The sequence below is a fragment of the Lissotriton helveticus genome, chromosome 5_1 (genome assembly GCF_964261635.1).
Source record: "Lissotriton helveticus chromosome 5_1, aLisHel1.1, whole genome shotgun sequence".
Taxonomy (NCBI): Eukaryota; Metazoa; Chordata; class Amphibia; order Caudata; family Salamandridae; genus Lissotriton; species Lissotriton helveticus.
This window is the reverse complement of record NC_136065.1, coordinates 1,420,052,346-1,420,079,854: the sequence shown is the minus strand read 5'-3', so window position 1 is coordinate 1,420,079,854 and position 27,509 is coordinate 1,420,052,346. Positions and strand designations below refer to the sequence as shown.

Genomic DNA, 27,509 nt, shown 5'->3' with positions numbered 1-27,509 from the left:
CACATATTCCCAAGCTCCTCTTAGTAGCTATCAGATATGGCCATTCCAGTGAATCAAACGCTTTATCAGGATCTAAAATAAACAGAAATCACCACAATTTGGGCTTCAATTATGGAGTGATATACATTGTGTGCTCAGGGTGTGATCTTTGGCTATTCTGGGGACAAACCATGCCTGTCTGGGTAACACCATACCCTTCATCAGTGGGGTCATCCTAATAGCAACATTATTTCCTAAGTGGTTGCCATCTACCATTATGCCAGAGCAGATTATCTTTCCCACAGCTACAATAATCTTCTCTTGCATCACCTAAGACAGTATTCCCTCTTACAACTTTGTCTCATAAACGTCCAAAAGATGACAGGCCAACACATTTTTATATTTGTTATGAAACTGTGGTATGAGGCACTCTTCCCATGTGCTTTGCCAGTAGCTTGAATTTCTATAGCTAATTTAATTTCCATAATTGAGCGGTGCAAATATCACTTCCCTCTGTTCATCCTCAAACCATGCAAGTGTAATGTCATCTAGATAACGCTATGTAGATGCTGAATCTACCAGTAAGTTGTTAAGGCAGCAAGAATGTGTGAGCTCTCCCCGACCACCTGTCCATTTTCTCCTCGCACTGCTGAAACAAGGGCTGACCCAACACCCTAACCTACCCTCACTCAACCTGGCAGGTGGTGTCCCAGTGTCCTTGCTTTACTATTTTGCCTTGCTAGTGCAGATGTCCCCCAAAAAGCCACCTCCTTGCAAATATTTCATTAAAGTAGCGTAATTTCAAATTTACCTCCAAAACGAACCCTGTATCTTTGGATTCAACATACTTTCTCTCAACAACTTTCTGCTCTGATTCTAAGCAATCAGTCTGCATATGTGGAGATTTTCAAATCCCTGCTTTTTTGGTTATGCTAATCCCTCTTATAGAGACTTTGAAAGTTTCCCAGACTATATTTAGGCATCAAACCAAAATTTATGTTGAGGAATTCTATGATTGAGGTCTGTTTCTCCTCAAGGAGTCCAGCAGTGCCCTCAATGTAAACCTCCAATAACCACACTAAGTGCCATTTTCTGGAAATAAGGTATCCAGCACAATCAGGGAATTGTCAGAAAGCGTAAAATAGTCAGAATGAGTAGCCAATGAGGTCAAGATTTTGATCTCGAGACAACACATGTGAAAGGGAGTCATGCATCGTTAGGTAAAATAATAACGTAGTGCCAAGTTTTCACATTACATATCATCATTTAAGTGTGCTTGTGAGTGACAGTCCAAACCTTTTGTGAGACATTTAGAGTGAAACGTAATTGTTATTAAAAACAAACATAAAATTCCCTTTAATAAGGTACATTTAAGAAAGTATTCTAAGTGTGCAACAGTTAATCTTTCCTTCCACCTCTAATGATCTATTCCGGCTGTACACTTTCAAAGCAGCTGCAATGATAAATATTTTTTCCACTGGGTGAGCTGAGAGGAGCCTTCAAAACTGTGTGCCAAAGTGTTCCACTGCGGGATGGTTTACCAAATTGGGTTAGTCTGACCTTTGATGCGCGGCACTTGGCAAGGATGCAATAACGTTTGTTTGCTCCCATTTTAGCTGCACATATATTTTCTACCCATAGCATGTCACATATTTGAGCCACTGATCTTGCTATCCATGCCACAAGTCTAGACCCACAGTTTGATCTGCCCTATGATGGCTTTAGTACCAGTTTAAATCTCTGCCCCTTATTATTCTCGGCATCATCCCCAAGCAGAGGTTTAGCACAGTATGAAGGAACTCACAAGAGTAAACATTAGTGTTGCATATATCGCTAACTGTGAACAGAATACGAAATTGATTGCCCTATACCAGTGATACTCAAAGTATGGCATATATATTTATTAGTTCTGTTTAACAAATGTACATATTACTGATAGTTACATTATTCTATGTTTTTAACATGTATAAAAGGGACTGGATAAATAAGTAAATCATTGTATTGTAACTATGTATCTACAATTGCTTCACTATTGATATACAAAAAAAATATGTAAATGTGTGTGTGTATATGTGTATATATATATATATATATATATATATATATATATATATATATATATATATATATATATATATATATAGATATAAAACAAATTTAAAGTACAACAACACTTGAAAGCCAGAGTTTATTTAATGCATCTTTAATCATATACTACCTTCCTTTATGCATCTATATACCTTCCATGTATTTATGTATCTAGAGATGTATTACTTTTGGATGTATATATTTATTACTTGTATTTATTTATTACTTTTCTTCTACTATAGCATATCCAATGCACTACCCTATTTTCCACCCTATACTGCTCTCAATATATCCTCTAGCTCAACTGACTCACCTCAAACCTCTTTCTACTATTCTTTCCAATGGACTACCCTATACCTCTATCCATATATCCACTACCCTCCACTCTCTCATTCATCCCAAACCCCATACCAGTACTATGATCCCCAAAATAACCTTTAAGAGACTCTTCCCTACTCCACCCCTCCTTGCATCATCTCATACCTCTTTTTGCTATTCCGATCCCCCAAAACAAGCCTTTCTAAACCCTCCCTCTGACTCTTCCCCCTCCACCTCCCTTTTACTTATCCCCACTTCCCTTTTACTCATCCCAAACCTCCTCCTACTGCTATCAGCTCCAAAACGAGCCAACCCAAAAATAAAATTCTAAATTCTTCTTTTATATCCTTCCACTATTCTTTTCAATCTGAATAAAAGACTAACAAGTCCACCACTCAAATTAATTTCATATTTCACTATACTAATTCACCACTAATCCTTTATGGATTCCAGAGTAGTGTGCTACTCGCAAAAAGCACTTAAGCACCTCATCAAGGGTAGCAAGCACTATATAAATGCAAACCTTTTTCCCTTCTCTATCCCTCCACTATCCTTCTCAATCCAAATAACTAACATATCCACCGCTCCAATTACTTGAATATTTTCACTATACTAATTCACCACTAATCCTTTATAGCTCTCAGAGTAGCATGCTACTCGCCGAAAAAGCACTTCAACTTCTCGTCATGGGTAGTAAGTGCTATATAAATGCAACTACAATACAATACAATACATGCAGCCCCCTGGTCAACATTAACACTCGGCTAAGGCTCATGTGACTCAGTACTAACATTAGGAATATCTTAAATGAACCGGCAAGCATTTATTTAAAGGTTAATTGAAATTACAGAAAGTAACTAGGGTGTCCTAAACCACTTAACATTAGGGACACATTTCTTGCAGTAAAAGTATGATAACGTATTTTAATAATTCTTTAACATGCAGATAAACACCAGTTTATCAGTGCACCGAGAAGTTTTTTGTTTTTTAAGTCATTGTTTTCAAACATGAATTGAGAAACATAAATTTTTCCCTACACACTGATAACTATGCCAACTGTGTACGAAGAGGCAAGTCAATTGAAATGTTCACTTATTGGGGACCAGGGTTTCTATTACACATGAACAAACATACACGGGGTAACTAGATCGAGGACCTAGCTAAGGTGGCGTTTGACCCCAAAATTAATTAAATCCACATTTGTAAAGCGCACAATCACCCGTAAGGGTCTCTAGGCGCTGGGGGCCGTCAGGAAGATTAAGCAAGCTATTGCCCAGAGTCACATGGTGCTGGGCTAATCTGCCGCCGGTGCTGGGGATCGAACCGTGATCCCCAGATTCCGGAGTCAGTCGCCCTGGCCGCGGCGCCACACCTCTCTGGGTTGAAGGGTCAAGCATTTATGGCGATGCGGTCTCCGGGGGACGAGTAGGTGATTACCTGACGAGGCGAGCTCGACTCTAAGTAAGAATACGAGCCCCTCACCCCGTCCAGACCATGGGGCCAATCTGAACCTCATTTAAAATACTACGTTCAATTGAGTTTAAATCGTATGTATAAAAGTGCACACACAGTAGGTGTGCACACATCACTTCTCACTTAACTAGTTATTTACCTCACTTTTTAGGTCACTTAGGAGTGGAATGCACAGGGCTGGCACCTGTGTGGTCCTGAAGAAGAGCAGTGGGGTGGCTCGAAACATGTTGACTAACGCTAGAGACATTTAACTCATTATGGTTAATTAGTTGTCTAGTACCCCTTGATTTTATTATACCGACTAGGAGCCAGAATAAAGTGTTTCGTCCACTAGCCAGGTATTTTTAGTTTTCCTATCCACTCCACCTACACTGCGCCACACATAGTCGCCTGCTGAGTGCTCCTACATAATTCGCAAGTTGAAGCATGCCTCAATCCGCAGCGGATTGAGAGGACCCTAATGATGAAGCATGTCACCGGTGGGAAACCCCGGTGAGTGAGGGGACTCAAGAAAGCATTTGCTTTTTCTTGCCATAAATACTTGACCTTCCAACCCAATTTAGTTTTGGGGTCAAATGCCATCTTTGCTAGGTCCTCGCTCCGTTGCTTATACGATTGAAATGAGGGTGGACCTAGCCTAGAAACCCTCTATCTCTTCTTGTTTTTGAAGTATTACACATGAACAACATATAGTTTATTAAATCAAACACAGGAGAAGGCTTTGTACAGCACACATTGTGAAGTCATGTATTTCGAGGTCCTCACATGTGATAATGAAGAAAAGGGAGAGAAAGCGAAATATAATAATTGCCTAGGATCACACATTTTGGGTAAGAGGAGAAGCTGGGATTAATCCCAAGTTTTTGGTTTCACATTGTGAAATTCAGACACTAGATGAATACACCGCGCTTCCCTTACACCGACCTTACCACAAACCCCTCCCTAAACCCTGACTGCCACCTTGCTGTTATCAATGGGGCCCTCAGTCACATCACAGATCAAAATTTGTGGCCCTTGGGAAAATGTTTGGGAGTACCTATGCCCTATACCAACAAGTTTCTGTCCTCAAGCACATGGCTGTATGGCCGAAAAAAGAAGATCCTCCAATGCTAAGAAACTCACAGCTCCATCGATCCATTCAAATCCATGCACCTACATTATGCTATTTAACCAGCTGGATTTTGAAATAGCTAAAGAAATGTCAGAAAGGGTCACAATTTCATTTCTGGGGTCATGAAGATTTTCCTCAGCTGTATGGAAAATAAGAGGAGCAGCTGGTTAACCAGGCCATGATCTTCATCTAGAAAGGCATAACTTAGAGGAACATTCCACTGGGGACACATGGATAAACAACACCAAAGATATTGGTGCAGGTAAACTTTTCTTCTGCGTTGAAGCTGAAAAATGCAAGCCAGCCTTTTTTAATTTGAGACATCTGCTGGTCCCAAAGTACAGTGTAGTATCACATGAGTCTTATTGTATTGCTTACTGTATATCATTACACAAGTCTAAAAATTAAGCGTTATTGTTGTATTTTGGGAAGGTGGAACTGCTCCTAATTGCAGGAAGTCTTGTTTAATTTATGTTTCTGACCTGTGAAGTCTTATAACACTATGTAAGTACATGACAAAACTTGTGGGGAACTAGATGACCACTAACCTTGGAGATTTGTATAAATACTGGTTATGTATTCAGCCTGGTGGCTGACGTGGATATCCTCATCAACTGTCTACCTCTGCACAGCTAAATAAATGTGTATTCTTTTTTTTTTAATTGGTTTTATTTGCTTTTCACAATGCATAAACATAACAAGCATGTCACAATTGATCATCAAGCCCCACCCTTCGTCTCCCCACCCTCTTCCCTCCTCCCTTAAAATCACTTTACACTCCTCTGCACCATCTGATTGAATTGTGTTGCTCCATGGACCCGCGTCCCCTGAGGTACAATTTCCGCAATAGTACTTTCCTCTGTCCAGGGTAGAATGACCCCTCACCTCCCCCAGATCACAGTCCTCCTCAATCCAGTCCGTGGCATTGGTGCCACTTGCCCCACACTCTAACAAACTTTTTAGGGAATCCCCTTGCCTTATATGTGACCCTTTCCGCTGCCACATAGAAGTTCATACCTCTCCTCCACTCCTCCAGCCGCGGCACTCCACTCCTCCAGCCGCGGCAGTGTTGAGGCCCCCCACCTCCGTGCGACGTCTCTCTTGGCCACCACCAGGGCCAGAACTAGAAAGATCAACAGTGGGCAGTGCAGGTCTACATCATTCGCCATACCCAATAGGACCAGTTTGGGGTCTAGCTGCAGGGTAACCTCCAGGACCTTTCCAAGCTCTCTCATGACCTCCGTCCAATAAGTCTGAATTTCAGGGCATGTCCAAATAATGTGATAAAAATCCCCCCTCTCTTGGCCACACCTCAGGCAGTTCGGGTCCCTAGCCCTCCCCATACTGTAAAGGTGCACTAAATCGTAGTAGGCCCTATGTAGGATTTTATACTGAATAAGCCGTAGGCGGGACTTGCTGGCAACTTCCCTGGGGTGCATCCGGGCTGTGTCCCAGTCCACCGTATCCATTTCCCCAACATCTCGCTCCCAGTTTCCTCTAAGTTTCACTAGGCCATCTGGTATGTTGTTTATCAGGGTTTTATACATCAGGGATGTGTTCCTGCAGCAGGCGTCCCTCCAGTGGTGCATACTCTGGGATAATTCCAGTCAGTGTCTCCTCTGCCTGCCAGGTGTAACGCAGCTGCGCATATTTGAAATACTGTGTGTGATGCAACCCATATTCCACCCTTAATGCTTGAAATGACTTTAGTTCCCCTTTTTTCATCAAGTCGCCTTGCACCGAAATACCTATGTTGTCCCACCTCTGGAAACCCTGCAATTTGCATAGCTCCTTCAACCAAGCGCACTGCCATATTGGTGTTTGTATCGTCGGTTTATGCGCCCATCCTATGGCCCTAGTCGCTCTCTCCCATATCCCCAGGGTAATTCTGGTGGCGGAATGCAATCGGTCCTTCCCCTTGCCTCCATAGAGATAGTAGAGGCATGTGCGCTGCGCCATGGCACTCCTCTCTAGAGCACAAGTGGGGTGCATGGCACGGGCATGTAATCAGTCGTTGATAGGCACCAGGTGTTCCGCCCAATAATAGGCTTCGATGTTCGGCAGTGAGATTCCACCATTGTACTGGTGGCGTTGTAGGGTCCCCAGTGTCACCTGAGACTGTTTCCCCAGCCACAGCAAGGCCCTCAGTTCTGCGTTTAAGTCAAGAAACACCTTGCGGGGAAGCGGGAAGTACTCGTTCTGGAAGGCGTACAGAAACCGTGGCAACGCCATCATTTTAAAAATGGCTGCAAGGCCAGAGTCGTGAGAGGGAGCATCCTCCACCTAGCCGCGTCTTCTGCAAAGTTATTCAATACCCGCTTGATGTTCTTCTCGTAGGAGAGGTTGCTGTCTATTGTCACATACACCCCTAGGTATAAAAACCCCTCGCCCGTCCTCTTCAGCCTACTGGGGAGGTTTGACCAGTCCTCACCCCCTCGGGCGTCGTAGAGAATTTACTTGTGCCAATTAATCTGATAGCCTGCGTGAGCTCCATATCGGTTCAGCTCCGAGAACAGTGCTGTGATCGTGGTGGCAGGGTGGGTAATGTACATGAAGAAATCGTCCGCATACAGCGATATTTGTTCGTCGAAGGTGTCTGACTGCTCAATTTTAAAGCCCTTAATATCTCCATTCTGCCGGACCGCACATGCCAATACTTCTACGGTAAGAGCGAAGAGCAGTGGAGACAGGGGGCACCCCTGTCGGGTCCCCCGTCTTATGGGGAAATCTCCAGACAGCCCCCCATTGACCTTAACTCTCTCTCTAGGATCTGTATATAATAACTGCACCCACTGCCGAAACTTAGGTCCGAAGCCAAACCGTAGCAGCACCCCCTCAAGAAAAGGCCAATGGACCGTGTCGAACGCCTTTTCGGCGTTCAGGGATAAAAACAAGTGAGGGTTTCGCCTTGCACTCACCTCCATCAGCCAATTTTGGGTCCTTCTAAGGTTCAATCTGGTGGACCTATCAGGGAGGAAGCCTGTTTGGTCCAGATGAACCAGACCCGGGATCACCCGCCTTAATCGGAGAGCTAGGATTGTGGCTAGGAGTTTTACCTCCACATTCAGAAGGGACATGGGGCGGTACGACGCACAGTCCTCCACGGGTTTACCCTCCTTATATATCGGGATGATTGTGGCCAAACGGAGGTCCGGTGGCAACACCCGCTCCTGTGCCGCCCCTTCGAACAGCGCCAATAAATGGCGCGCAAGGAGGTCCGCTGTTTTTTTTAAAAATTCAGTAGGAAACCCGTTGGGGCCTCGGGACTTCCCCGAGCGAAGTTTGGTCAGGGCTTCCTTAATTTCGTCTATTGTAATGCTGCCCTCCAGGTCCCGCTGGTCTTCCTCTGTAAGCACTGGGATGTCAGTGCTGGCCATGTACTGCATTGCGTCTTCCTGCGATCCCAAGTCTCTAGCTTCTGGAATATACCCTGTGAGCTCCGGAGAAGAACGAATAAACGCTGGCATCTGGGTGGAGCCATCTCCACACGTCCACCAATCCCAAGGCAGAGACCGTTCTGGACAGCTGGTTGGGGGTCGAGTCCCTGGCCCTATCCCCTGTCCTATCCTGTGTCGGGACCATAACATCATTAAAGTCGCCCCCATTACCTCCAGTGTCTCCGATGTGTTCAGTAGAATGTTAGTGATTCCCGAGAGTGTCCCTGCCTGCAGTTTTGGCGGTGCGTAGACAGAGATGAGTGTGTATTCCTGCCTCCCCCATTGTCCCAGCACCCCTACATAAGTCCGTAGGGGGTCTATCCAAGTCTGCGCGACCACAAAAAGAAGAGTCTTTTTAATCAGTATGGCTACGCCTCTAAAGCCCATGGTGAACCCCCTCATGTGCAAGTACTCTATATGGCCCTCTTGCTAGAAAGTCGCATTTGGTGCCCTGAAGGTGTGTTTCCTCTAACAGGACTGTATCTGGGCCCACACCCTTCATATAGGCATGCACTAACCCTCGCTTAATCTTACTGCCCAGGCCGTTAACGTTCCAAGTTAATATCTTAGTCCCCCTTTGAACCAGCGCTGCCTCCTCAGGGTTATCTGTCAGTGTACATGGCATCGTGGTGCAGGTTTCTCAATTACAGTGGAAGTAGGGCTTCTGACTCCCAGGTGTTGGCGATAATCCCGACATGCTCTAACAATCCCCCCCTCGCCCAACTCACAACCCCGACCAAAACTCTGACGCTTGTACTTCCGCCCCCCCATGGATCCCCAAAAAAGGAACAACTGCTCCCCCTCCCATTCCCCCCCCCCCACCTCTCTCCCCCAACCAGTTCCATCGTCGTACAAGACAGTGCATAGGACTTCCGGGTGAAGAAGGTCTGTCGCCCTCCCAAGAGTACCCCCTAGAAACCCGCTCCGAAACCTCTAACTGGAAAACATATAAAGATATACTCTCCGGTAGTTACATACAATAAGATACATGTGTCAGTAAATAACAGAGCAATACTGTAGGGGGTAGAACAACTTGCTTGCTTACCGGCCATGAGCCTGCGTTTGGTTTGTCCAGCTAGTCCCAACTTCACAAATTGGAGTCTGGCATGTCTCCTTGTGAGGCTCTCGCCTCCTTGGCCGATTCTTGCTCCATATCATTAATCGCCACCACCAGTGGATGCAGCGACTGCTCTTCCGCTTCCTCACTCTCCGATGAATTACCACCTGTCTCTTCCTCCCCTTCCGACCGGGCGTTCCCGGCTAGGCAGCGAAGCCTGGAGCCCGCCATTCCACCAGGGTCCAAGGATGCCATGTTCCGCCTCCGTCGACTGATCGATCCCTGCGTGGGGTAGGGTGTCGTCGTCACCTTACTGCTGCCCTGCGTTAGTCGTGGTCTCTGTGGCTTCGGCGACCCTCTCGGGGCTCCCGTGTGGGCCTAGTCCTCTGCTGCCCTCCGCATCCCGATCGCAGGTCTCGTCAAGGGGTGCGCTCCTCCAGCCATTGCCACGCGTCTTCCGGGTGCGGGAAGAAGTACGTTTTCTCCTTATACATGACTCAATTTCGCCGGGAATAGCAGCATATACTGAATATGCAGATCTCTCAACTTAGCCTTCACCGTGTCGAAGGAACGCCTCTGCTTCCGCACCTCCTGGCTATAGTCCGGGAAGATCATGATCTGCATGTTCTCCATACGGATATCCCCGAGTTTCCTGGCTTCCCTTCATGTCCCAGTCCACAAAATTCAGGAAGCGGGCGATGACCAGCCGCGGCCTCGCCCCACCGGTGGTTTCACCAAAAGCGCCCGGTGAGCTCTCTCTATCACAAAGCAGTTGGAGAACTTCTCTTTCGGAAAGGTCTGCATCAGCCAGGAGTGCAGGAACTCTGCCATATTGGCCCCTTCAATTCCCTCCCTAAAGCCCACGAATCGAAGGCTATTGCGACGGGCCCTGTTTTCTGCGTCGTCCACCTTCCACTGGAGTTGCTTGTGCGAGGCCTGTTGCTCCACCATATCTTTCTTCAGGTCTTGAATGGTGTCCTCGGCCTCTCCCAGTCTAGTCTCCGCCTCAGTCACCCGCTCCGTCAAGTTTAGAAAGTCTTGCCGTAGTAGCGTGACTTCTGAGCCCACCTCTCCGATCTTGGCCTCTAGGGCCGCACAAGGTGCTTGTATGTCCTCCCGGGACGCTTGTATGGCCCCCATCAATAGGGCCGTATCGGAGCGCGCTCCAGGCGGATCAGTCTCTGGGGGGGGGGGAAGGGGGGGAAGGGGGGAAGGGGGGGAACGGTAGCATACCGGTCTAGCGTCCCCTGTCGTGTGGGTTTGGGGTCCTTATCTTTCCTGCCCATAGTGCACTGACCTTTGGCCTGCGAACAGCCAGACACACACAGGCCACCATCCACTCCTCTTCTCGCCTTTCCCCCGGGGCCCTGCAGGCAGACAGAGTGGCGGGGCAGAACCCAGTCCACCAACACTTATCAAACGCGACCGGACCTGGTGCGTCTCCCCAGAGGGTTGCTTCTCAGCGTCTCCTCCACCGCAGCCGCATTAGAGGGGAGGCAGGCCTTCTGCGTGATCCAGGCCCTTTACCTTCCCAGGCCCCAAAGTCTGCCGGTACTCCGGTTCTCTCCGCGGCGGCTCCAGACCCCCAGCGCTTTCCTTCTCTTCAAGACCTAGGAGCTGGACTTCTTATTACTGTAGTCCCATCAGGAGGGTGGGGTGCGCTCACCAGTGTCTTCTCCTCGCTCGTTTACCGGCCCACTAGGCCTCGCGTCTCCCCTCCGACCGTACTCACTGCACCTAGCCCTCTAGCTCCAGCGCCTCGCCGTCGCTCCCTGCCTCTCAGACAGTGCCGCCGCCAGCCCCTGATGTCACCGTCTCTCGCAGCCGCTCCGGATGACAGGGTGGGCGAAGACGCTCCTTCGCGCCGCCAGCCAGTCTCTCCTAGCGGGATCCACTTTCCGGCCGAAAGGCCCTTGCTGCCGCAGCTCCTCCCTCCGCCGGCTCCACAGCTCGGCGTCCCGTACGAGCTCCGGAGTTACGCCGCTCAGTACCGGGTCCCCGCCAAGAGGGTCAGGAGCACCTGCACAAGCTCCTTTCACTGCATATGACTTTTCCTAAGGATCCCCCCATGTCTTACCACATCTCGAATTCTTACCCTCTCAAGCATCATACCTCTCTCTACTTGCACGCCTATTTTGTACAGCACTCGATTACTATTCAACATGGTTCAGGCTGCTTAAGTCATATATTTTTAAGGGCCATGGAGTAAGCATCCACAATGTGTACAATCCAGGAATAACCAAGGTAATGACATGGAGTATGTGAGTGCATGCGAGCAATTTATGGAACACTGCAAAGTCAGTACTGGCACAGATGCAAGTCGATATTTTGGTGTTATATGTAGCTCCACTCATGCTCGGCAGCATAATTTGTCCCATCCGGGCACACCCATCAGTATAAGTTGACACTTCAGGTTAAGTCCACACTCACAATGGCACCCTCACTTACTATGGTAGAACAACAAAATTGTAGTGCCTAGGTCTGACCTCCAAAGTGCAGGACAACACGTCTCTGCACGGTACATGTGTAAGGAGAGTACTAGCGATGCAGTCATAGTAGCGATTGTTGGGTCTTCCGCAGTCAGCTTTGGTCCTCCACAGAGCAGGTACCTCAATCCCAAGCTCCAGCAGAAAGTTAGAATGAGGTGAAGCAGGGGTAAACAATACACCGGTTGTTCACAACGGAGTTCATAGGTGGTTCACAGTGACAGGTGAAAAGCTATAGGGAACTGGGACATCAGTGGGGAGTGCACACCATGATCCTAGGTCTAGAACTGTGGTATAAGCTCCACTTCTTGAGACAGGTTTTCATACTCCACAAACAACACAATGCCTGATCAGAGGACCAGAATCAATCCACAGGGCACAAGGACATGACATGACATGGAAGCACAGGGGAGACAGACAGGATATGAGACAGAAAAAGGGGAATTTAAATCTTCAGAGAGGTTGAAAAAGCCTTACCTAACTTTCTTTTGTCCATAGTAAACCTCCTTCTTACCCAAGCCAAGTAGGGAACCAGGACTTATAAGAACAGAGCAAGAGACTTAGCGATAGTGGACAGACTCAGCCAGCATCAATACTTAGAGCGGCCCAGGGCCATTCGGTCACACAAACATGTGGCCAAGACGTCAATGCAAATGGACATGGCACAACATGTAGCAACGGACTGGTCCTGGCTTCCGGGTGCCCTACTACCTGCTTCACACAGGAGCCTGAACAATTGGCAGAATAACTACTTAGTAGATAGCTCCCCAATGGAGAGTCTTTCAATCAGTACATGGAATATGGAGGGACTACCAGGAAAGGCGGAGGACGAGGCCATGCTAGCAAATATTAAAACCATTCAAGTGGTGATTTTGCAAGAAACCTGGGTCCAAGAGGTTGTAATTTATGTAGCCGTTGAACTTAATGCCAGAATAGAGGAGATCATCATCGACCATCCTAATTTGCAAGCAGTCAAAGTTTGAGAATATTCTTCTACAAGTGCACTACGCCTGCTGATTATAAAAGTTTACATCCATCCCTCGCTGGTAAAAATGAAAGAAACCATCAATATTTTATTGGACTTTATGACCACCCAATCTATAACAAATTGGCACCTCTTATCCTAATGTCTGGAGACTTTAACATGAATTTGCTACAGGTGACAACCAAGTATCATATAGTGGAAACATTTGACCAGATCTGGCATATTTTCTTGTTTCAACCTCACAAGCTGAGGAAGGATTCTTGTGGGTGACAATTTATAAGCAATGTGGAGCATCGGGGACTGAGAGTTTTGAATTGTTGCGTTGAACCTGACATTCCGGCGCATCCAACCCATCACTCAGCAGCTTCCTATTCAATTATTGACTATACTTTAGTGTCACTCCCTTTATTTCAAATAGGGCCTCTTCTGGAATGTGATTATCAACCGCAGATGATTCAGCTGAATTTGCATGTCTCCTTGCGGGAAGGGGGACTTAGGGACGCTGGGAATGAAGCTCAAGTTTCTGGAGCCACGACTGACTATTATGTGACATCCCTCGGGTGAGATTGTGTGTGAAGTAGACACACGGCAATGCACCATTATTGAAGACACAAGTACACTGCCGGTCTCTTTAAAGCTATGTCGCGCCGTGGACGTCGGTACACGGAAACGACAGGACACGTAAACAACAAAACAACAAAAACAAAAGACGGAAAGAATCCACGGACGGAATACACGGAGATGACAGGAAACGGAGGACGTACAAAGAAAAGTATAACAAAATGCTGCTTACCTGCTCGGAAATAAAGAAATACATCCCGGCAACTTAAATCGCGCCGCCCACTCCTGCAAAAGACACAATGGAAGTGACAAAAACATGCAGAGAAAAAAAAAACACCCGCCCACCGCTGCAAGACGTTCGCAAAGGGGCGGAGCGAGAAAAAATCACCGGAACGCCCACGAATCTTCTCCGAGAATTACTGACAGATCTCTCTTCCAATGGCTAGCCTCTATTTATGGAGCTAGCCAATGGAAGAGAGAGGCGGGTGAAAGCCCCTTACTGAAAAACATAAAATTTCGCCTGCGCGACACTGCTTGCGCAGTGAACGCCAGGCGAAACCTAAAAACGATGTAAAACAATCTCTAACCCACTGGCTCAGTGGGTGCAATTCCCTAAGTTACTTCTGGAGAACCAAGATGGTGTCCATAAGGCTCTAAACACCTCAGCCTTGCTCAAACTCGGCCCAAGAGAGTCTCCGCCCAACTCAAAACAGCAGAAAAAGCTGAACCATGCTTTATGGCAACTTAGAAATAATCTAAACTTTAACTTGAGAAGTGAGGTCCTCCCAAAACTAGGATTCTTATATAAAAAAGCTGTCCGGGAATCAGCTAAATCCGAGGTTGACCTATATTGGTGTAAAGACAATATGATGCCAAAGAGATTTGGCGTCTGGTGAATCAACCTTCAGGTCAGAGGACGTCTCCCTCAACTTCGAACATTTCAGAATCCTCCTAGTAAGCCTATTTAGGGGAAATGTATGGTGGTGCAGAATCATCAAAGGGAGATCAAACACCAGTGTTCTTAAATCTTGATGGTGAAGCCTCACTGAAAGTGGCTTCAATAGAAGTGGAGAAAATAATAATCAGGAGTCGCTGTAATGGTGCCCCTGGCCCTAACTGCTTTCCACAGGCAATATTTGAACATAATACGCACGTTTGAGCCAAACATCTGCTCACTCTATATAATTATGTCCTTAACCCCTTGGATGCTGGTGACGGAACCACTCCGTCACCAGCCACGGGTGGGCTGTGCTAATGACGGAGTGGTTCCGTCACGGCCCTGCCTCCGCGCGGCATTAATTTCGCGCCTGCGCGGCGCGTGCTATTAGGCGGGCGGGGCCGTGACGGAACCACTCCGTCACAAGCACAGCGCGCCCGTGGCTGGTAACGGAGTGGTTCCGTCACCAGCATCCAAGGGGTTAAGGATATAATTATATTAAGTTCAAAGTAATTGACAATGCCATTGTAGGGACATATTAATGCCTGGTCAAACTTCCTCCTCAGGCCTCTGCTGCCCAAATTTGTTTAGAGTTTGGCATTAGGAGGCAGTCTATAAGTAGTTTGGGTGCTTACTTGAAATTCTGCTACAAGCTAAGAAACGAGCTACGAACTACTTTAAGCTCTATCGTGTGGGAAGCCATAGGTGACCCAAGAAACACCACGGCCATGCTTATTTAAACCTGACCTTAACCACCTTCAAGGCTGAGGAGCTTTGGGCCTTAACCCTTTCACAATCTAGATTCAACAGAGTCATAAACTCATCTGGGAAAAAGATCTCATCCTTAACAGACCAAGCTGTGCTGCCCAAAAGAAGCAATGCATGGATCATAATAGAATTATATTTGCATTGTGCTGGAGATGCCTAATGACCTTCAACTTCAAATCTGTTATGGTCTTCTCTTTTAAAAAGGACAAGTACAGGTGGCCAAACTAAGCAATCATTTTATCTTTCTTACCTTTATCTTGGAACGCTCAAAGTAAAGTATGATTCTTTATGTTAAGCAAGAATGGCAATCAAAAGAATAGTTTTAGTATGAAGTATGAACTTTAAGATATGCACATAGCAAGACATTTCTAATCTTATAAAATCTTCATAGATATGCAGGTCTAACGTAAACATACCTCATACGTCAATCCTCTACTTGTATCCCTAATGATCTGTACAGATGTACAAATACCATTTTTTATTAACATTTTGAAGCCTTGAGAAAGTCTTCGGTCGGCTGCCTATCTGTACTTCTACTGAACCACTACGTGTCTGTGCAGAGAATACAGCGCGTTTAACCCTACACATTTTGAAACAAAATTATTATATTGATTGCATACTACAATCACGGACTGTGTGTTTGCTTCGATATTTCTACTGAATATTGTACGTTTTAATTAACAGAACAATAACGTATTACTTACTCATATTTCTTCTTTTCTTTCCACATGGTTCATAGCTTCACCCAATGGCATTCACTGCATCAGTCAAGTGCTGCCAGATGGACTACATCCATGCATCACTGAGATTGTGAGGATGCAGAATGACTAGCTTGAAACAGTATCAGACCAGAGTCTGCCTTAACGGTCAAATGTCATTTTCAGGTGACTGTTTTGTGCTTTGACAGTATGTCAAACCACACTACATTAGAAAAAAGTCCCATGGATTTACAACTACTGATGTATCTTTGGGTAAAATATTGGTGCCTGTTCTCTGTGACTAAACTTGGATGTTTTGTTGCTTCTCCTTTTCTGACTTTACACAATGGAATTTTTGCCAGGCATGCACACGGAAACTTCTTGCAAATTACCCACGTTGGTGATTGATGAGCCCATCATGCAAATTTGGGGACATAAATTTCCATACATAGAATTTACCCATACATTTGGTGTTTAGACTATATGCTTGCAGATCCAGATGTATGCACAGCTACATGGAATTTGAGCTTACAAATATGAGAATGAACCATGTACGTCCAAGCATACCTTTATTAGTGCTAAATTCTGAGTGAATCATGTATATAATTTAGTGCTTAATTTGAGCCGGTGGTTGCTGGTGGGGGCCACCAGCACTTATTGTTACAAATCAGAAAATTACTTCATGCAAGGGATGGAAAAACACACAGATCTCAAAGACGGGGGAAGACGGTAAAACTTTACAAACGGAGAAAGGAGGAACCTGCAAGAGCGAGAAAGGGCAGGGAGTGCCTGATAGTGGATTAATGAAGCATGAGGTCAATTCAAGACTACACAGCCTTGGTATTAGGTGTGCCAACGTTCAATTGTACCCACTGTGGGTTTCTTAGCAGAACTTGGGCACCGGCAATCTATTTTCAGAATTTAAATACTGTGTACATTCACAGATTTACATGCAGGGGAATAAGTTTGTGCACTCCTCTTCTTTTATTTGTAAAATTTGTACCTGGTGTATGTAGGATGGTCCATCTCCAAGACCCCCTACATTATAAACGGCTCCACAGATGCCTGAACGGACTTAAGTACATTAAATGTCCTTTAAGGATAAGGCAGCGTCCAGACCAGAAATCCATATTGAAATAGATGGTACAGAATCAAAGCAGGAAGAACACAGTGAGGCGGCAATTCGACAGTAAATAATGATGAATCTAACGCAGTTGATCAACTCTCACGCCAACAGGCGAACACTGCAACCAGAATATACAAGTTTTACATAGAGAAAGTGGATATAAGGACTTGATGATGTGATCAAGGTAATTAAGACTATTGTGGAACGTAATAAATGTAATAGGAGCGTTTATTAAAAAATAATAATAATAAAATAAATAAATAACGACATTAAAGATAGAAATATTACCTGAAGTTATGTGTTCTTGCTGTAGTACTAACAGTCCAGATAAAATATCCACACACTTTTCGTGGTATGTTTTTGCAATGCTACCTGGAAAATAGTTCACAAATAAAGCATTATTTTTTTTGCGCTGCAATGAACTTTATACCTACAATTTAAGCTCACCAGCAAGTGAGTCTTCAAAACATGGGAATGCAGAGTTTTAACCCCTTGCGTGCTCGTGACGGACCATTCCGTCACGAGCCACGGTGGGGCTGTGCTGGTGACGGAATGGTGATTCCGCGTCTGCGCTGGACGTTCCATTAAGCGGGCGTGGCCGTGACGGAACCATTCCGTCACAAGCACAGCGCCACCGCGGCTCGTGACGGAGTGGTTCCGTCACGAGCATGGTGGCCCCGCGCACCCGCCCCCAGCGCCGCGGCGGAATTACCGCCACGGCCAAGGGGTTAAATAGGCCCAGTTTGTCTTTAATGGGTGCCTAACCAGTCTTATGGGAAACCATAGGATGTTACAAAAAGGCAACATTGTTAGTCCGTTTACAAGGAAAAAAGGGTTGGAGTAAGAGTGAAATTTGATTCATAAATTGTGTTCTTTTCAACAAGTTTTTATTGATAAACAATCATAGGTCATACTCAAAGTTACAAATCAAATGAGGTATATTTCTACAGCTACCAAACATTTCACCAACCCCTGGCTCACCTCCAACATCAAGTACATATCTCTAACCCAACTGAAGTGTCAAACAGATTAAATGCTCCCAGTGCAGAGGGTTACGTAACATCTCTAAATTCTTTCCCCATACATACCAACAACGGGTGCCCTACCAGTAGAAAAATGTCTCTGGTTTGAGAGACAGGTGTCTTGTCAGTCTCTCCAGCACCATTGTTTCCTAGAATTTTACCACCAGCTTCGACAAGGTAGGTCCTGTTTCCTCCTGCCTGCTAGGATCAGTGGGGCAGTCATCAGGAGATATAAGACCATACCCCACTTTGTAAAGCAATGTCATCCCCACTCATTCGCTTTGATAACCAGTATCACCAAGCCAGTGTCTGCAGGGAGTGGAAAACCAATTATATCACGTATAAATGCTAGGATTTATTTCCAAGTTGTCTGATCTTTGATCTCCTGGTGACTGTCGGAACTGAGGTGGGATGATGTGTATACATACATAAACATGAATTGATGATACTATGTACATTCTACCTATTTTGTAGATCATTAGATACAAATTTGTCATAATTTGTAGAGCGGATTCAATGTTTAAATGTTATGTTGAAGTATCCAATATCCTTCCATAGAAGGTCTCGCGAGTATCTGGGTAACTTTCTTCTCAGGCCTCTGTGTCATCAGTCCCCATATTTCCACCTTGCCACCATAACAGGGCCATTTGCACTTTTGTAAAGATATTAGCCTGTGTGTCCAAGTAAAGACCATTGTGTTTTTTTTAATGGTGTAAGGACCACTGCCTACAGTCATCTTCGCTCCATTGGCTAGTACGAAGATCAGATTATTGTGGAAGGGCATATGGGGCATAAGGAAGTTGTTAAACTATGCAGTGGTTCCCAAACTGTGCGCCGTGGCTCCCTGGGGGGCCACCAATCCTAGCCAGGGGAGCCGTGCACCAAGCATTTAAAAGCATTTAATGTTGACTTAGACGCATGATGTCAATGGTTTGTAAGTGACATGCCTAAAGCTGTAAATGTAGTGCTTAATTGATGGCATGTCGAGGGAGATTACCTCCATACTTCACTGGATCCCCATTCCCAAAGTAAGCGGAAGTTGCCGGATTTGTTTTGTTAGACTTGTCAATAGTTTTGTTTTTACCAAATGCATTTAACACCAATGCAAGTTATCAGGAAAGTACAGTAGTCCTGTCTATTAAGCACATTAAGTATTATTAAGTATTGACACTTGTACTTGAACCATAGGTACTTTCAGTACATATTTATTTCAGTACTCACACATTTGCAGACAGGCCTGCTCTCTCCTTGAGCACCGGGAAGTAAAACACCATATACAGCATATTGCCAACACTTGGAAGCAAGAAAGCAGGACGTGTAAAAATACGAAATCAGAGGAATTTATTTGGCTTGCATTGATTTGGAGGCAATTTTAGGGAGGAGAAACCAAAAATAAAGCTGTATGTGGTGTAAAAAAATTGTGAGTCACCCTGCTGAGACAGATGTCTTGGCACGTAGAAATGGAAGTACATGCAAATATTCTTTAAGCACAGGATCACTTTGGCAATGGGGCATGCATGCATAGGGGTGCTATCTATCACTGTAAGTGGGACAAAAAAGGTTGACAGAGTACTCTAAAAAATGGCAAAGAAGTGTAACGCAAATATTTTATTAGAGGGGCTGCATTAGTAATACAAAACACCTGCGTATATGATTAGAATACCTTCATCAGCTTCATCCCAATTATTTTCAGGGAGAAAAACGCAAGTACTTCTGAGGCCGAGCTTACATACCCCTCCGACCCTACAAAAAAAGTAAAAGTGAGGAGCAATGGCCAATGGGTCAAGGGAGCCGCAGGTCGAACATTTTTGGGAACAACTGAACTATAGGGCCTGGCTAGGGAACCCTACACATCCACAAAAAAATGATTGATATGTGGCTATAATAGAGGATCCATGGTCCACACTAACACTTTCATATGCCTTGAGGCCCAGAAATTGGGCAAGCAGCCATTGTGTTCATTCAAGAATGTTCAAGCTCCCAGCCTTTTCTATTACACTGTGGTTTATGTTATAACAGCTTACTATATTCTAGAAGTCCTTACATCTCATAGTAAGAAAATTATCTGCCTTTCCAGCATCAAGATTGTCTTTTTCACTGCCTTCCTTAAATAAGTGAGCTGTAACTTTCCCTTCCCTTTCTTTACTTGTACTGCCATTTCGGTCACCATCCTTGCATAAAGTTGTCAGAGCTTCAAAGAAGCCTTTGCAGAATTCGACTTATTGTTATTTCAAATCTGCCCTCCATTCTTTTTGTCTTTTGAGACTGGAGCAGCATCCTTCTGGTAATCATTTCTGGAAGGTAGTAGTGCTTCACGGCTACCTGTAGAGTGGAAGGATATTGCAGTCTTCTGTGTCCTATGGTACCCAATGTCTCTTTGACTCTTTAGTGCTTAAAAGTGCCTCAACTATTCGTTTTGTATTTGATATACCTACCTAACTATGTACGCTATAAAAAGGTCTAGTCAGAATATACAGATTTTTGACACAATATGTCAAGTGAACAATGACAATACATTTCGCAAGGACTGCTCAAGCTGCACAACCACAAATGGTAAAACCTGGAATTAGTCCAGTGACCTTCAATGCAGTCATGGGTAAGTTACATAAAAGACGTCAAGAGATCCGTTCTGGATTGCTCAAAAAACGAATCAGCTTAAAGCATTGTTTCCCCATACAGGACCCAAAGAAAAACAAAGAATTCTCACAATATGCATGGCGATAGCTCCCCCGGTGGAAGACTGCGCCACTTGAGTACAGTCTTTGCTGCAGTATATACTAGAACACACAGTACATCCTCATTAGCTAGTTTGCCAGAGGTTATAAACCGATCCAAAATTTGTATGGGGCAGCCCCTCTCTGGATTAGGTGATGAAACGGATAGGAAATGTTGCCGCATTATCCACCATAATGTTAAGTAACATAAAAGAGGAAGCAGCAGGATTGGCTATACACCAGCGACTCACACAGATAGCTCCAGGCGACCAGCAGCGCAAATTACCTAAACTTATTCAGGAAACCTATGCAACAATAGGTAGAGATAATTTGGAGGCAAGACCTGAACTCTGAAAAGGATAACTCGAAGCAGGCACCCAGGAGTTCTAAGAATAAGTGGGATAGTAAGAAAAATAAATAAAAGACTAAAATGCTGTTGCAGGGATTCTGCTCATGCACAGAACTGTGCACAGGAACCCAGGACCTCAGTGAATTGTGGTTTACCAAAAAACTCACCTCAGTACCCAGAACCCCTAACTGACTAGCATCAGTGTCTCATTAGCTCTCCGTCCTACCTCGAAACCACCAATGATTAGACAACCCAGAACATGCGATTTGGGGTACTTTCGTTTTTATTCTCATACCAGTCCACAACGTGAGTAATTAGAGACACGGAAAAGTTTCAAATGTTTATTTTAACGATGTGCTCTAAGAAGCAGTATTTTTGCTAACATAAGCAGGCATATGATTAAAAATAATACGATCAGCATTGTTACAATTCCATAAAACACAAAGGGAGAAATCATGTTATAATGATAGTGGAAACAGGTCCTATAGCGCCTTATGAACCACACTTCCCTGCTAGGAACTATGTTTTATAATAATAGAAGGTCTCTTAGGCTTGAATGGGGAACACCCTACCTCCAAGATCAGCAGAAGTGAATCACAGCAGGATCAGCAACGCTCTCTCTCTCTCTCTCACTGGAAAAGGATTTTCTCCAAGTGCCCAAATCATGCATGCAGTGCAATATTAAAGGCACTAGAATTTCAGTTAGCTGCAGCTGTGTTCAAGTTGTGTCTAGAGCGTGGGCCTTTCAACCCGAATAACAGCATACATTGTTATGGTGACCTTGACGGCTTCTGCACGCAGTGTACAGACTGTGGTCGCGATGTAAGTCTAGGGATGTGCAAAACAAGCTGTTCTCATGCGAGGAAAATCAAGCAGTTTAACTTACAACAACAGTTACATGTAGTGTTGTGTGCAAAAGCTGCAAAGTGGCAAAATGGTATTTAAACTTCTAATAAGCTTATGCTAACATAGCAATGTGTGCAAGCAGGGCCCTGTCTTCACTACAATACAGGGTGGATCTCCTCAATTGAAGTCCCCTGTAAAATGCTACAATCTGCGCAACTGTGATACAATTAAGACACATGAGAGGTATCAGGATCCTGATGCACGTTCCTCTCGTTCCTTTTGGGAGTCATCGACAGGTGCTCAGAGAGAGAAGGACAATCAGAACTCAGAGCAGAGGAGTATGTGAAACCGAAGATGGACTCACACGTTCTTCTGACTTTATAATAAAGCAGGAAGACAAACCTAAACGGTTCTCCTTATCACATCATATCTGTGAGGTCAAACCCACAACCACAACGACAATACCCCATTAAACAGGAGGCTAAACAAGTTCGAGAGATCCTCACACAACTTGAATACCAAGGGCTAACAGAAAGTTGCACCCGCCCTAATAATAATCCTTAATTTCTAGTAATGAAACCAGACCATTCGCATAGTCTATTCTTAGATTATAACACTTGAACACGGCTACACACACATTTTCTGTACAGAAAGTGCATACCATGGCACTGATGAACAATATAGTGCGTAAAAAATACAAAAATACATTAAACATTTCAAATTGATTTTTCTGCCAAAATATAGTGCCTGAAAGCAGGTACTTAACTACATTCAGCGCTCTGGGTTCACAAAACAGTTCTGTTGATTGCCTCAGGGGTATAAGAATAGCCCCGGATTGTTTTCAACCCAGATAACAGAACTTTTACAAGATTTTTAACAGTCAGGCATTGTCCTTTGTCGATGACATTTACTTGATGGATGATGGACTATCAACTTACTTGGCTAGAGTTGATCGCATTGTGATACGAGCTTTCAAGTGAAGGCATAAGCCTAGCGACACATTTCCTAGAGAAGTGTGCACTTCTACAATGACCAAACAAATTGATAAAACTCCAATCAATATTGGGTTTCCTAAATTTTGGAAGAACTTACATTTCAGACTAAGCAGAACGGGTTAAACTGTTTGACGTCTTGATTCGTCCAGACTTTTCTAGCACACATTGGACATCTGAACACACACAAATTCTACGTTCAGTACAATCGGACACGATAGCTTCAAAACACTTAGACACTTGTGTAAACACCACAAACTTGGTGATTCCTATACTTTTGGCATTATCTGGATACACCTATATCTCCTTCAATGAAGAAAACACTGTACCCATTGCACAGAAATCGCATTTATATACAAATGCAGAAATTTGTTTTGTTGAGACAGAAAAAATCCTGCCGCGGCAAGTGAAAGAAAGAAAATTGCCTCAGGGTGTGAGAAAGTGAGTTTCTGTTGCATTACCCGCCCCCACTTTTTGCCTGATTTCTGATGCACTTTTCCTTGGTGTGCCCTGGAACCCTGCCAATCAGGTACCCAGGGCCTGTGTTCCTTCACTAAAAACTGTACTAAAGCCTAAACCCAATTGGCAACTCTGGCCACATGTAAGCCCCTAGTAAATGGTACCCTAGATACCCAGGGCATTGTGACCAGGGAAGATTCATAAGGGCTGTGTTGGACCCGGTCCTTTGGGCAGGTTCACCCCGTGACTTTTTGCTTTTTTCCTAGCCTGTTTTTGGAACCTGGATTGGTGATTTTAGGCCTCTGCGCACTTTTTCACTGTGGTACAGTGTAAAGTGCGTGTGCTCTCTGTGTATGGATGGTGAGTGACCTGCCCTCCCATAGGAATGAATGGGGAATATGTATGCCCATGGTAGATTCCTGATGCATGGGGAGTGCAGGGTCGAGTTTGATATGTGTGAACTCGTGAGAAGGAATGCTGCAGAATGGTATATGCGGCATGGCTGTGTCTAGTCTAGAAGCGCCACTTTTAGAAGTTGGCATAATTGTGTAGTGAGTCTGCTGGCACGTGATTGGCTGATGTGCCTGGGCCTGCTGGTAGATGGACTGTCTGGTGAGTAGGACGGGGTCTGCAGGGCCCTGGAGGAGGGGGTCTGAGTCAGCCATAGATGAAAGGCCCCCATCTGCTGTCACGGATGGGAGGGAAGAGCTCTGGTAGTACCAGGCGGTGCCTGTCAGCCCACCCTGCTGCCTCTCCCTCCGGATGGCCCACTGTCACCTCTGACCTGAGGCTGACAGGAGAGGGAAATCAGATGCACCCAGGGCTTAGGGCTCGCTTACACAAAGACTTCAAAAGACTTCAAAGCCTTTTCTGTGTATAAGAAGGGGCTGTGTTCCCTTCCAATTTGTTCTTGTTTTTCTGACTTGAATCTGCCAGGGGCGTGCTGCTGCTTGGGCTCAGGGGACTCCCTGAGTCCTGCCCAGCCCCTGGACTCCTGATGGACTTGCCTGGATTCCTGGGGGACCCCTCTGCCCTGCCTGGGCGAATGGGGGGACTTGGCTTTGCCCCCTGGGAAACTCTGGGGCCTTGGCAGCATGGAGAAGCTGCATTTCCCTGGGGAAGAGCGCTGGAGCTGTATTCCTAGCGCCTGGAGGCGCTGTGCTTCCCCCTGAGCGCCTGGGAGCGCTCTGCCTGTTGTCTAGCGCTTGGGAGCGCTTCATTTTCCCCAAGCGCTTGAGAGCGCTTTATCTGGACTTTTCCTAGCGCTTCGGAGCGCTTGATGTCCGCTTATAGCGCTGGACGCGCTGAGGTACGAGAGCCCACCTCGCTTTATCATTTACTTTGATCGCCGCCCGCCTGCCTGTCTGGATCGGGCCGCCGCGCTGCCCGCGGCGACCCGGAAGTGATTGACCGGCCGGCCAATCCTGTCGCGGCCGGCCGGAAGTCCCGCCCCCGCAGTCGGCGAGGAGGAGAAAGGAAGGCGCGGGAGATGGCGGCGGTGGACGGGGCTCCTCTCGGCTGAGGGAGCCCCAGGGAGACGAGGCGGCCGGTTGGCAGGGCTCCCGTGTGCCGAGGGAGCCCTGCAGAGGGGAGAAGACTCGTGGTCGGCTGCTCGGGGCTCCCGGGTGCGGAGGGAGCCCCGGCGAGGAAGAGAGAAGGCCGGCGCGAGGCTCCCCGCATGGAGGGAGAGCCTCGAGGGAGCAGAGACCGGCTGTCGCCCCGCCCGCGATGGGCTGCCGGTAAGTCTGGGCCGAGTGGGGCAGAAGAGGGGAGGGGCGCCAGGGCACGGTGACGGTGTCCGCCCCCCCCAGTGGCGCGAGCTCGCGCCTGTTGCCAGTATGAAGCCACGAGGGCTTCAAGGGCGGCCACAGTTGGCAGTGGGTCGCCCCAGCGTTTTGCGAGCCCAGAGAGGCTCAAGGGGCCTCATCTTGTTGGGCGAGCCCCGAGGCTCGTAGGGGCATAATGGACTTTGGTGCATCTAGGGCGGCCCCAGTTGGCAGTGGGTCGCCCCAACGTGCGTGAGCCCTGAGAAGCTCAGAGGGGCCATGTTCTGGTTAAGAGCCTGTTTGGCTCCAACGACCCCCACAGTTGTCCTAAGAGCCTGCTAGGCTCAGGGGGCATATTTGTTCAGAGCCTGTGTGGCTCCAACCTTTTGCTCAGTGTTGTTCTAGGGCCATGAGGGCCCCGGCGCAGTTTTGAATCTCCAGCTGCCCAGCAATTAGTGGGCAGCTGCACCGTTTAGGCGCAAGATGGAGAGGGAGTCCCTGAGAGGGATAGAGATGGCACAGAGGTGCCCGGCCAGTCTCAGCTGCGCAGCACTTAGTGCCAGCTGCAACGTTTAGGCCCTTGTGAGTGTTCCCAGGGGCCCAGCAAGTAGTGGGCCCCTGCATCGTTTAGGCCCCTGACATTGAGACTCAGGGCGTTCTAGCCCCAACAAGGCCAGTTGGCCTAGGGACTGCCACAGGTGGTGGCTTATGTAGGTTTTGCCCAACTGTATGGTTCTTGCACCTCTGAATGTGAATTCTTGCATCATGTCTTATTCCTGCACCTCTGAATGTTTTTAGACATCATGTGACTATTGCGCTACTGTATTATTCTGGTACCTCTGAATGTAATTTTATTGCATCATGTGCTTTATTCTTAACACCGCTGAATGTGTAGGTTTATGCATTATGTGTTTTCCTTTACTACTCCTCTGAATGTGTTTCATACATCATGGGTAATGTGTTCTTTCTTAGACCCCTAAATGCTGTGTGATACTTAGGGGGTTGTTCTTTTTAGTACAGGTGGTCCTAGTGAGGTCCTGGTCCCCTGCGTGACAGTCTCCTAAGGAGTTTAGGGTTGCGTAGGTGGTACTTACCTGTTCCCAGTAGTTACTGGATGTGATCTATAATTGTTACTTTGTGTTACAGTGAAGTTTATATACTTTTATTCTAATTACTGACAAGTATTTCTATATCTGCAAAGTGTTGATTCAGGCAGTGGCCCATGTGGCCCTGTCTTGTAAATAATCCCTTGTGAATATTGCCGTGCCAGTTGGCACAATGTACATGTGTAATTTCTATCTGATATGCTTTGACAATACAAAAGTTATTTTAATATAACCTTGTGTGGAGTCTCTTTTGTGGTGTACCTAGTATGTTGTTGCTGTTGTGCGCTGACGCAAATGCTTTACACATCGCCTCCGAGTTTAGCCTAGACTGCTCGTGCCAAGCTACCTAGAGGGTGAGCAGGGGTTATCTTGGCGTGCGACTTCCTTGCCCTGACTGGAATGGTGGTTTCGGCCTGGCTTTGGCGTCAGCCTTAGCCTACCCGAAATAGCCGGGTTCTTACATTGTTGGTCAGCGGTGCGGATTTGGACTTGTATTTGCACAGTGCCATAGCAACAACTGGCTACATTACAAAAACTCTGCGTTTTTCAGATAGTCACATATTTGGGATTATTGTTTTTGATTTTGTTTTTCCTCAAGAGTGTCATTTTCAGATGGTGTTCCTGCGCTTTATGTTTAGTGGCAGGTGAGAGAAAATGACAGGGCGGGACGCCAGTAGAGAGGGGAGGTTCCCATAGATTAGGAATCGCTTGCTGGGTCCAGTGTCCAACTCCTATTCCTGTCCCTGTGTGGGTAGATGGAAGAGAGGGAGGGTGGAGGAGAAATTGCTTGCTCAGGAGGGTGGTTATTCCCTGAGTGTAGTGTGTGTGTCTGGATTCCCCCGTATGGTAGGATCCAGTGGTGGCAGCTTAAATGTGTCCAGTGCGTGTAGTCCCATTCCCAGTTCCCAGAGTATGGTGCCTGGTGCTCAGTAAGAGGGTGACAGGGTTGAGAGTCAGAGGCAGTGAGGAACTGTCTCACCAGTCTGGAGGGGGAGTGTGTGGATGAGTGGTGTCTTGAATTGGAGGAGTTCGTGTGAGTTTTTTTGTAAGGAGCTTGCACGTGAGGTGTACCTCTGGTGGTGTGCAGGACGTCCTGCAGAGGCATTGGACAAGAAGGTGGATGTCTGGCGGTGCGCTGGATGTCTTACAGAGACATTAGGGAGTGATTCTAACAGTAGTGGCTTGTGTATCTGATGATCCTGTGTAGGTGAAGAGGTTCATGTGTAGCCCG

General features: G+C 46.3%; 1 protein-coding gene across 5 annotated transcripts in view; it reads right to left on the bottom strand.

The window, feature by feature from the left end:
- Positions 1 to 27,509, bottom strand: part of AP4B1 (adaptor related protein complex 4 subunit beta 1) — a 329,444-nt gene that overhangs the window by 130,373 nt on the left and 171,562 nt on the right. For all 5 annotated transcript variants that reach the window (XM_078644400.1, XM_078644397.1, XM_078644396.1 and 2 more), the window contains one exon: positions 17,313 to 17,396. In XM_078644400.1, coding sequence (XP_078500526.1) covers positions 17,313 to 17,396 — 84 coding nt within the window. The remainder of the gene's footprint in view (positions 1 to 17,312; positions 17,397 to 27,509) is intronic.